At 37.5% G+C, this 12,728-nt stretch overlaps 1 protein-coding gene across 6 annotated transcripts in view; it reads right to left on the minus strand.

Annotated features, from left to right (window-relative positions):
* Positions 1-12,728, minus strand: part of LOC149199891 (uncharacterized) — a 184,731-nt gene that overhangs the window by 67,074 nt on the left and 104,929 nt on the right. For all 6 annotated transcript variants that reach the window (XM_089402547.1, XM_089402546.1, XM_089402550.1 and 3 more), the window contains exon 4: positions 10,096-10,154. In XM_089402547.1, the coding sequence (XP_089258673.1) occupies positions 10,096-10,154 (59 nt within the window). The remainder of the gene's footprint in view (positions 1-10,095; positions 10,155-12,728) is intronic.

A 12,728-nucleotide genomic window follows, 5' to 3' on the forward strand; every position in this document is an offset into this window, starting at 1 on the left:
CCAGTGCCTAATCCCCTGGGGAGAATGGAGTCTAGGAGAATGATGAGAAAGGACTTCGTTTCTTGGTCAAGGAGGCCTTAACGACTACTTCACTTGGCCTTTAGGGCAAGTGGAAGGGACCTTAAAGCTTTATACTTTGCTTTGCAAAAAGAGATGGCTTATCAAGATAAATTCAATGATAGAATTATCCCTAGGGGATTTCATTCAACATTACATGGCCCATACATTGAGAGATGCTATATAGAAACAATAATTCCACAATTTCGCAATTATGCAATGCAGCAATTAGCCCTAGTATAGCGAAAATCCCATTCCAATGCATATGACAAAGTGAAACAAGAATAGCATTAAATGTGTGTACTTACATGTAACAGTACATATCCAACCATCAGCATATTTGCCAATAAAGAAGCTCCACGATAAGAAAGTCCAATCCAAACATCAAAATTCATCCATGCTCCAATTCATCCTCCAAGAAAGAAGTGTGAAATTCTCAAGAGAGAGAATGATCCAATTCAAGTGATGATACAAAATGAATTCATGTCTCTCCTATTTATAAACTTATTAGGAGTTCAAATTACCTAATTTGAGCCTACATTAGCCCATCAACTAAAATAATGTGCAAATAACTATCTTTTAGTGACAAACCCACCAAACTAGCTCATAAACAAAATAATAAGCCTCCCAAGAGGTAGAATAATCAATAGTGCATGTCGTTGGGCTCTCTAAGAGGCCTGATGAAGTCCATAATGCCAAAATGATCAATTTAACTTCCAAAAGTAATGGACAAGGGGTTAGCGCCTTGTTCTCCACATAATAAACCTCTGGTGCTCTCAATGGCTATGAAGGCACACAAGTGACCTCATGGGTCTCCAAGTGAGTCAAATATGCCTGTAGTCCATCTGTAAGGGTTCAGATGATGGTGTAAGTGATGCCACATTAGCATACAAGTCGTGGGCATCTGCTAAGTGCATGGTGCAACTGTGGGGCCGGTTGGGCAAAAGTCAACCAAGTGCATCTTCTTCGTCCAATAGATGAATCTCGAGCAATCTCTGAACATCTTTGGGGATCCTTGGAGTGTTGTCTACTATTGTGGAGGCCCATGGCTCTCAACACACACCCTAAATGTGCCAATGTAGCCCTCTGGAGGGTTGGTACCCCATATAGGGAGACCAAACCCAAGATGGAGACCACTTGCGATCCTAAGATGGAGGAACAGATAGAGAAGCTACTCAAGGAAAACGAAAAGGCTACACAATTGACTGTAGCTCCAGTAACAGCGATACCAATTACAGCTACAAGGACAGCAGGGTAGTCTACATCAACACCAAAGGATTTGAACAAAGCTATGCAGGACCTGTCTCTTCAGAGACAAGAAAATGATAAGCTCCAGCATAAGCTAAAGAACCTAGAAGCACAGAAAATAAAAATGATACCCTCTTGGTCGAAGAGATGCAGAAATCTCATCAACTTGCCAAGAAGATAGATCAATTAGAAAATCAGTCACTGATGGCTCAAACCTTGGCCCAAGCCAAGGAAAGAATTTGGGTGGATGTTAATCATGCCATCCATTCAGATTATTTTTGAACAAGAAGAGTTAATTGACAGGTGCCAGACAACAATTGAACAAGTCAGAACAACACTGGGACAAAAACCAGCTAAGGCTACATCTATGATCAAAGTGTTGAACTCAAAGACTAGAGCAGAGTTGGAGCAGATTCAGATTGTTGATAGGACAGAGACAATCCTAGAGATCAAGAAGGTATTGCAGAAAAGGAACTTAATGACTCAGTTGGAGACTAAGTGTCAAGCTCTGGAAAATGTTGTCCAGAGATTTCATACTAAGTTCAATTTGTTGAATCAAAGAGGATTGCCAGGGTTAGTAGCACCCAATAACAGATTAATTAGCTTGGAAGATTACTGTGAGAAGCTTTACACTATTGCAACAGATACATCAAAGTTTGCAGGTATTAAGGGACATGTCACAGGTAAAGCATTTATTGAAGCATTGGAGTTTGATTTAACTATCAAACATGAAATCAAGCATATTTTCATCAACAAGCCAACTTTTGAGAAGTACACTGAAGTAGATGAAGTCTATAGAAAGCTAATAAATATTTCTATACTGAATGATGAAAGGTGGGATGAGTTATGTGATACCATCAAGTAAAAAGTTTTATCTCCAACAGACAGACAGCAAGATAGCATTTTGGGGGCCAAGTCATCAATCATTTCCTCAAAGATAGTGCCAGCAAACTCAGCAGTTTAAGCACTCCTACATTTTTGTACTATTTTTGTAATTAGTTAGATGTTTCTAGAATCTTATATTTTTGTATAAATAAGTAGTGATTCGATGTATTAAGGGTTGAACCCTTGGATGAGTTTTCTAAAGCAGAATTGTAACAGACTAAAATTGCTTCACATTAATGAAAGGATTCTGGATTTGCTTCAAACAACTTGTCACTTTGTGAGTTTGTCTTATGTTTTCACTTCAATTTGTTATTCTGCATGTATTTAAGTTTTATGAAGATAACTGGGTAAGAGAAAACTGAATATCAGTCTATCTTAAACCCCCTCTGAAGTTATAATCTATTTTAGAGATTAGTTTATTGGATTGTTTGTCTTTATAAGCTCCTCTACATTTATAAATTGTCAACCATCTTCATAAGGTTAAATATATTTTGTTGGGTTGTAAACATTGTTTACTTGCATGCTTTCTTATGATTAACTAAAAATTTAGTCTAAATATTTAGGAAATCATACTCTTATATTTCTGCCTTTCCACACATTTTTAAATCAAATTATTGTTTAGAGGTAAGAATCAGCCCTTTCTTAATATTCAGTATTAATAAGGTTTAAGCACCTGCCTTATCTGCTCATAACATTGGTCATCCAAAAAACTTTTAAAACAACAAAACATTTTAGATGCTCTGGCATAATTAATTAACCTAGAATTATCTCAGAGGAAATTTGATGACCCAACCAATTTGTTGCTTTCCTTGCAAAATGAGGTCATGTTGATAGTAGATTCATACATAAATATAAAGATACTTACTTGTCAAGTGAAGATGCTCCTAGATGATGATATCTTCAACTTGATGCCTTCTTCATGATGTTGCTTCCTTGATGATCTTCTTCAAGGATGTTCAAGATGTGATCTTTGCTTTAATGTGAGGGAGATCACTTTGATTTCTTTGATGATGATGTTCAAGATGTGATCTTTGCTTCAATGTGAGGGAGATCACCTTGATTTCTTTGATGATGATGGCAATGCTTCTTCTTGCTTCCTTTGGATGTAGAAATATAGAATATGGAGACTTCAAGATGCTTCAAATATGTAGTCCTTTTTTCTTTGAGTGGAGGTAGGGTCCTTGAGGTCTTCTTCTCCTAGTGATGATGTGATCCTTGAGATGAGTACTCCTCCTTGGTGCTTCTTAGTCCTCCTTAATGATTTCCTTGTGCTCAACCCTTATGTATCCTTCTTCAAGCTTCCTCTTCTTGTCTTGTCACCTTAGCTCTGATACCATGTTGAGAAATCTAGGGGCAACGAAATTAGGTGGTTTCTCTTTCTTTGATCACTGCTTGTGATGTATTTTACTTGACTTGAATAGCTTCCTCTTTCACTTGATTATTATTTGTGTTTTCTATCATCAACCAGCTACCAAACAATGAGACAAGTGGACACAGGATATAGGCTATAAGCCAGAGCCAAAAACTCTCCTCTTGAGAGGAAAACCCACAAGAATTCTTCTCTTCTTATAGAACTTCAAATGACAAATTCCAAGACCTATGACCCTTGACAAAGACCTCTCCAAGACCAAGTCAAACTTCTCCTTGAAGAATCCTTTTCTTGCTAAGTCAACTCAAGTCAAACTTGCCTTGTATCAACTGTCACTTCTCCTTCGACCTAGATTTCGGACCTGCAACTTGTGACTGTAATTTCAGCCTGCAATTTTCAGCCTCCAATACTTACTGCAACTTTGCACATGTGGGTAGTTTAGGGCAGAATTTAGATGCTTCTTTCCTTTGCTTTGTTCAGATTTCCTTCCTTGTAAATTTGGCTAGCAAGATGATCCTTTGGAGGCTAGATTTCGGCTCTTTTTGAGGTTTGAAATTCTTCGCTTTAGAAACCCTAGCTGCAGTAGAATGATGCCCTAGATTACTCGCACGTGTGAGAGAATTTCAACACAAAAACAGTCCTAAAAGAACTCGGATTCTTCTTCCTTGAAGCCTTCTCTTCCTTCATTGGTTCTAGGTCACTTTTTCTTTCCTTGATTGAACTTCTTATGAGCTTCATGGATGATCTCAAATGTGGTCGACTTCCCTCTTATATATAGGCTTCTAGGGAGCCCTAATAGGCCGACATGTCATCTCAATGATGCTGACTTTTTTGTTTGATAGGCCAACTTGTTGCTGCTTATTGACAAGGTCTCGAAGGGTCTTTTATTACTCAAATAAAATTCTTTTACTTGATATATGATGCCCAATAGGGCCTTATACATATTACAATGATTCTTTTGACTTCTTTGACTCAATAACAAAACCTAGAAGCACTCAATGGGTGCTTGACCTAAATAAAATAACCTTGAGGATGAAACCCATGCTTCAAAATAATAATAATAAAATTCCTTTTTTTCTTTTCATCATACATAAAATCATGATTACATTAGACATTATGAAGACCGAACCTGGTTACACTTTTCAACACTTTTAACGAGAGCTTGATTCTTCTTAATATGATGAGGTCTACTTCCTTATGCCCTTCCTTGTGTCCTTAGCAAATGATTCTCTTTGACAAGCAATCTTCTCTTATCCCAACAAGATGATCTCCAGGATACCTTCTCTTCACCTTACCTCAAATACCATGTTGGAGAATCTAGTAGTGCAGTTATTAAAACCAATTCTCCTTATCCTTAATAATCACTTGTGAACTTTAGTTAGCTTCTTATTGTTCTTTATTAAATTATTTTCATCAAACAATCATCAAGATCATAAAACAATAGACACAAGAATTAGGCTCCACGCTAGGGCAAAACCCCTCCAAAGGGGAAAACCCAGAAAGAATTTTTCCACCTTTGTTTTTCCACCCTTCTTTATTTTCCTTTTGTCTTATCTTGATTTTTCTTTGTATTACTGCTCAGGGCTCCAGGAAATGAGAGCTTGATGTGAATGATGTAAAGCAGTGGTTACCCTCTTAAAGGTGGGGCAGTTGATCGCCCACCAGGGGTTGGGACATGCTTGGGTTCCTTCTATGATGTGAGGGGCCATAGGAACGAGGGTGATGGCCATAATGATAATGGGTAGAGCTCATGTTTAGCTTTTGCCCACCTGCTATATTAAATGTCCCGACCATCTTTTGCATTTTATGATTTTCTTTTTCTTTAATTTCTTACTTGTCCATGATGTGCTTTTAACTTTCTTTCAGCTTCATCAACCTTCGAGGCAACGTTTCCAGACCCAACCTAGATATGTGGACAAGGGAAGGGGATGTGTCAGTGCCTTGTGGACCTAGAGAAAGGAAATGGTGAAAAAGGGCTTGTAGTGAGCGGAGGGGCGTGAAAAATATGGATGGAAAAACAGAACCACGCTACCAAAATCGGGGTTTGCAAAGTAGTGTCCTCCCTAAAATGATAGGCCAATAGAGGAGATCCCATGGGACTAAGATTGAAGATTAACCCCCCATTTAAGGTGAGGGAACAAAACCATAGTCAAAGCCCTTCCTTCTTCCAAGCTACCCAATAATTCATGCCCAAATGAGAAACAAACATAAGTACTAGATTGCACAATGAAAAACTGACCTGTTGGATCAGATTGCCCACCTTCTAACATATGCTGTTGACAAATGGGAAAGGAAACATACAACTTATGCAGGGAGCGGAGATAAAGTGGCACATCACATCAACTGCAAGGTGGCTATCAAGGGTTGTTCATTGTCGACTGAAGAAGATGAATAGGAGAAAAAACTCTCCTAGGGGTACCCACTTTTGGTGGGTAACAGGCTTAAAATAATGAAACCAAAAAAAAACATTAAATAAAAAAACCTAGCTCACTTGTAGTTTTATTTACTTTTTATTCACTTTCAATCGATGCTAAATTTATTTTCAAAGTTCATTGTCTATTGTTAATTTTTAATTTTAACTTTTGAGTCTTGACTATAGATATTGATGATCTCAGACTAAGTCTTTGACTCGTCAATCTCTACCATTTTTGACTTTGAGTAATTTCCATTTAATATTTCAGACTTCAGTATCTACTGCTTTTCTTAATACTAATCAGGTTCTAAAAGGATGAATAATGAATGCCGAGTTTAAACCAATGTACCAGCATTTACTATTTCTTTTCATTTATGGTTTATGAATCAATGCATTTCATTACTGAATCTGAATATGAATCATGTTTATGTCATTTACAAAATTGAATTTAGTACTATTTTTCTATTATTGTTTAGTATTTATATTGCAAAGGATGAATTTGCATGAGATGAATTGTTATTGTGGGGATTTTATCATTATCATGCTTATTTTTATATTTTCAGAAATAAGGACCCCTATGCTAGGGACCCTGACATCCTCCCATCACCCCTGAATTTCCCCAAAATTTAGGGGTGCTTCCATACATCCCACATGTGCATCTCCCTGCTCTCGCACTCCCATGTTCCTGAAACTTGGTGAAACATAGGTAGAAACTGTGGGAGACAGGCCCCCAACAAGAGGGAGCGCATCCCCATGAAACACTAATTTTTACTGCTAAAGGTTAGGATGAAAAATACTTCAGGGTAGCCAATTGTAAGCTCAATTGGGCCCACTATACATGCGTCTCCTTCAAACTTCTTTCTTTAATATGGCTGGTTTTTCTAATAAAGAATTGTTTTCCTTTTCTCTAACTTTAGGTTATCATCTAATACATTATGAATGTTCCGGACTAAATACGAATCCTATTATTCAGGAACATAGACTATAATAAAAAGAATTTTATATAGAAAACTGGAATATCTTTGTTTGCTGACAAATTAAGCATCAATTTTTAACAAAGGAATACTCAACTATAATATCACATTTCTAATGTTCAAGCAATTCACAATCTGCTTTACAAAGATGAGTTGGTCAAGAATAATCTAACCTATCACGACCCTAACATAAGTGACACATATGTTACTGAAAACTATTGCATCAGAATGACTTAAAATGATGTTATTGATTTATTCATGTGCTTTTGTAACAGAAAAGGCTCTATACAACAGAATTATCAATCTTTTACTCCACAGTTTAACTTTTCATGTAACAAACTATGAGAATTGTCCCTCCTTGAGCATAGGCCACCTAGCTTGATCATTAAGAGAGTTCTAGAGTCAATGCATGACCAAATATGGTCTGATTGTCTCACTTTTAGTCAGTGACGACAACATTGTAACTTGGCTGGAATAACAAGTAATAATTACTTGTAGCACTTATAGACAAAGTCATTATAATCACTATGTTTCTTTTGTTGCACTGTAGCACAGGGGAAACACAAAAAGACTATAAAACAATGTTCCACCAAGACTCCAGTGCGGGGAGACGCACAGGGGGGGATGTGTGGGAGTACCCTCAAATTTTAGGGAAATTTCGGGGGTGCGGGGAGATGTCGAGGTGTATAATTTAATAAATATATATATATATATATATATATATATATATATATATATAATTCAAGTTCATATTCATTGTTCACTGTTCAATAATGAAAACATAAAAATATTAAATAAACAATTGAATCATTGATCCATCCTCATCATTTATTTTGATACATAAATCATTCATGAATCATATGACATACTCAAGTCTCATTATTGAATTATTTATACATACCATGGGATTCGATAAAAATAAACAAACAAACAAACAAAAATCAATAATGAAATATTCAAATACATTGATTTGATTTTTGATTTTTAATTTTTAATTTTTAATTTGGGTCTTATTAGACAAATTTAAAAGGGTACACCCAAAAGCACCCTTTTTGAAGGGGGACGCCCAGACACACCCTTTTTGGGGATTCTAGACTCCCACACTGAAGGGGGACACCCAGACGCACCCTTTTTGGGGAGTCTAGACTCCCACACTGAGGAAACGCACCCCCTTGTGTCTCCCTGAGACTCCCCAAAAAGGGTGCATGGGGAAACGCACCGCCAAGAGACTCTTCGTCCCTGGTGCGAGGGGTGCGTGCACCCGACCCTGGGGGATGCGTCCCTATGGAACACTGCTATAAAAGAGAGAAAATGAATTTGATTGGCTGTCTAGTACCTGTGTAGACACCAAGAACTAGGAGACAAGTTATACAAAGAAAAATCAAAATTTTCTGTGGGACAATCACGCAATTTCATCTATCATCTGGGATTTTATAACTATCACTAACTATCAAAACATGGATCTAAATCTCGTCAGAATGATGAGGAAACAAAAATGGCCAGCCCCACCCTCAGCTAGGGCTTTGCCTGATCTCACCGCCCCTTGCAATCTATCCTGATGCTATAAGAAACCAAGCCCCCAATCCCTCTAGCAAGCCATCTTAATAGGCAGCTTCAAGGGGTTTCTATATCATTCCTCAGCTTTCAGGCATCTCTCAGAAATCATGTCCTACAAGGATGTAGTCAAGGAAAGAATGTATTTGCCCCACACTCTAGCAGAAAAGATAAACAAACAAGTCGGAATGCCTAGGGACGAAAATTTGGAGAAAGTCACAGTACTCCACATCTCCACATAATGAACCAAGAATGCTCTCCAAGACCACAAGGATTGTGCTCTTATTTGCAGGTTAAATGGTATTTGGCTGAACGTATATACAATGCTAGACTGGAAAAATAAGCATTGGAGAAAAAATTAAATGATAAATTCCAATGCCAGGGGTTTTTTCCTTGTTTACTTTGAAACCAAGAAGACGCATCAAATCATTGAATGGAACATGATTTGGGGAGAGAGTTGGACTCGTCAAGAAACTCTGGTTGCCAGAGTTCAACCCAGCAACCATGTCTGTTACCACTACCCCCGAGTGGATCATGCTCTTGAAGACTTTGATGTGGAAGAAATGTCCAAAAAAATCAGAAATGATTTAGGATACAGGAAGATATATCGACTCAAAGAGCAGAAATGTAGAAGAAAGAATGTTTGCTTGTTGTAAGATGTGCATTAAACTCGATCTCAACAAAGGCCTACCAGATAGAATCGTCTTTGACCTCAGTGGCTCCCACCAGACCCAACTACTAGACTATGAAAACATTCACATGAATTAGGACCCAGGGCACTGAACTACCTAACCTGCAGATGTAAGAACTACCATAATTAGGACACTTTGTGGCAATTTTTCCCAAAAGGCTGTCTTAGGAAGAGGCTGAAAATACCACCCCCTCTATTTCACAAGCTACAAATGGAGAAGGTTATCCAAAAGTTACAAGGAGAGGGAAAAAAAATCCAACTGCCTTTGGCACCAGAATAATGAAGGAAGTGGAACACTCAAGAAAGGAAACCACTTCCTGTATAAGGCCGCATAAAAGTTTTAAACAAATCAGAGAATCCAAAGATAAGAAGCAGTCCAGCAAAAGATGTTGAGAAACTGAAGAGCTTAAGTGCAATGGTAGCATCTAGACCAAGTTCCCAAAGTTCACATGCAAACTTCAGGTTTCTCATTCATTACAAGGAAAGGATGTTACAAGGTACCACCTGTCATCAAGATCTGATTCTGTTACCAGATGGTTGTCCTTGAGAAAAGTTCAAACATGCAAACCACAATAGATTATGTGCTCAACTGTTTTTATTTTTAACCAGTTTCTTCAGCTCTCCATCTACAGGTATAGCTGGAGTAGTTGTACTAATTACCAAGTTTTTGTTAAAAATTTTACATTTTACCAAAAAATTTAAAAACAAAATTTCTCATTTTTACTTAGACAAAGGGTCAATACGAATATCTAACAAAAATGCAGCGAACTAGTTAACAAAAAAGGTGGTATACACAAATTGGTATTTCTATTTCAATGCCAATGCTCATATAATGTAAAGCAGCATGCCTCCTGCTATTCAAACAGGTTAATAAACTACAATATTAGATAGACAAAGAACTTACTCCAATAAAGAAATGCAACCACATTGGCCCCCTCAAGCGGTTCTGAACAAAAGGCATAACTGAAAAACAGATAAATATATAAGAAAAACTCCAAAAGTGTTTTGCATAGTAAATCATCCACCAGTATCATCATCATAATGCATCAAGGGAAATTAGTTAGAATAAGTAGGCAACAAGGTAGCAGAAGATCCACTGGATCTTCCATTCCATAATTCACCTTGAGACCAAACGGTTCAGCTGCTTTTCACTCATTACATTTGCCCCATAATTGCATAAATGAGGGGCAAACAATAGACAGCCATGTGGAACAAATATATTATGTACAAAACATTTGCTCTAACCTCACACACTGGGAAAAATCATTTATAGCCAATCCAGATAGCTATCATTTTATATTTTTCATTCAAAAATCTTCACAAGAATGAAGCATCCAGCACTCAGGAAGAGAAGATGAGATGATTTTATTAATGTCAAATGAGGGACAACAAAGCTGGTCATTGGGACTCACAAATAGAGCCAGCATAAGTACACAACAGCAGTGCAAAAGCAACTCCTAACACTATGAAAAGCAGAAAGAAGAGCTAACCTACTAATCACCAGAAATAAAAGTAGTGCAGATACAAAATCATGTTGAACATAGAAAGAATGAAAATTCTATTGCAGTTACTGGTGATTATTCTTCTATCTTTAAAGATTATTTGTCTTCTGCAAATTAGCTTACAACAAATACTGAATAAAAACACAATTGCAATTTCACCAAAAATTAATCACAGGAACTGAGAAAATAATGCACACATAAAAATTGGACACCGATATCTTGGACAAAATAATCCCTAGAAAAACCCCAATGTGAAGAAAACCAATTTTCAAATGAGGGCTTTATTATTAATATCTTCAGCAATAAATTTGCAATGGAGAAATACAATCTGCTTAATGAAGATGGGCACTTGACAATTTTTTCAAAACATCAGATGGTCAACAGAGCATCTATGCCCCTTTCTCTCTCCTCTCTCTACTTTTTCTCTATCAAATTCTGCACCCCTGCAGGGGGGATTGTAATAATGTCGCTAGCATGATGAATTTTGTAACAAGCTTAAGCGACTTGGAACCCGGCCATTAAGTGAGTCCATTCTAAAGTGTTTTTGTCACTCGACTAATTATTTTCACTCTTTAGCGATAAATAATTAGTTGAGTTTTTCAATCAATACCTCCAACGCTGGAGTGCAACTTAAAGATTGGGCCTTGGGTCTATCCTAATGCCTAGGGTCAATGTATATTACCATGCTAGATCATATCCAAAGTGTCGTGGAATTTGACTAGGTTTTTATAAGATTTTTTAATTAATTAAAATTCCCAGCAGAACGGGATTTTAATTAATTTTCTATGAAAAACTGTAAATAAGTGGATCTAAAATATGTTGATCGCATGTGGGTACTTGAAATTCATGTTCACAAACTCAACATTGTCCTAAGACCACCTTTGGGGGTCAAATAATGGCTATTACCCCCACAAAACCCACTTTCTCTAATGTTAGTGGAAAAAAGGGCAAAAAAATGTGAAAAATTAATAAGTGGTGGACATATTTAATATGTTCCAAAGTCAAAGGTCAATTAGAGTGATGTGGGATTTAAAACTGGAGTTCAAGATGACTTGGCAGCCACATTGGAGCACAATGAGTTGACTTTTCAATGGCACGAGTTATCCACTAAAGAAAGGGGTTGAATAGTCACATGTGAAGTCGACTTTTCCAGCTGAAGATACACGAATTTGGTATCAGATTTAGTGGGGGACAGCACTGCCACTTGCGTCAGACTTTGTTCGCCACTAAACAGTGCCAGCCAATTAGAAAGATAACCTGTCCACTAAGAAATATATGCTACAAGTCAAGCATGTCATACGCAGCAGTTATCTTCAGCTTCCACGCAGTTAGAGGAGCAGTCCATACGCAGCTGATACCACAGTTGTTTAGAGGCTGAACGCACACGTTTTGTTGGTGAGAATTTTGTGGGAGTTAACTCCTCTCAGCCCCCACTCATTTCACACTTGACAGACTGTTAAACTTGCACCAGCTAGCAGAGGATCTACGCAGCTCTAGAGGGACTGATACACTGCCCTGTCTAAGAGATTTACACTGCCACTTCACATTTACCATAGCCAGTCATGGAGACACTTGGAGATTCGACCTCTCCTTGGAACTATCACCATTGATGTCACTTGCTTTACCGCATTCTCATTGGGATTTGCCCTTTTTCTTGTATTAATAACTTAATAAGCCCATTGGGTTCACTATTGCTCGTGGTTGGAAGCTCTATGGTTGGGCATACTATGTCGGAATTCTTTTGCATTCAATAATATTGAAAAGACTTTGGAGGTCTCACTTGGCTTGTATTTTGGTGGATGATTCTTGGTTTATGAGGTAACTTTGTGCATTTCCCATTGTTGTTGATGTTCTTGTTGGAATGATTATGTTCTCTTGCATTCATTAGTTTTGCATCTAAGACCAAAGGGGAATTGTTGTCTAGGGGAGAAATCTATAAGCATTTGTAGATAGTCATGGCTATTTCTCACATCCTAGGTTGGGTCTGGACTTGTATGTTCTCGGTTGAACATCTTGTCCAACTTTGCCATTATGT

This window comes from Pinus tabuliformis, chromosome 2_1 (assembly GCF_031772625.1).
Source record: "Pinus tabuliformis cultivar Carrire ecotype Pingquan chromosome 2_1, CPIR1, whole genome shotgun sequence".
Taxonomy (NCBI): domain Eukaryota; kingdom Viridiplantae; phylum Streptophyta; class Pinopsida; order Pinales; family Pinaceae; genus Pinus; species Pinus tabuliformis.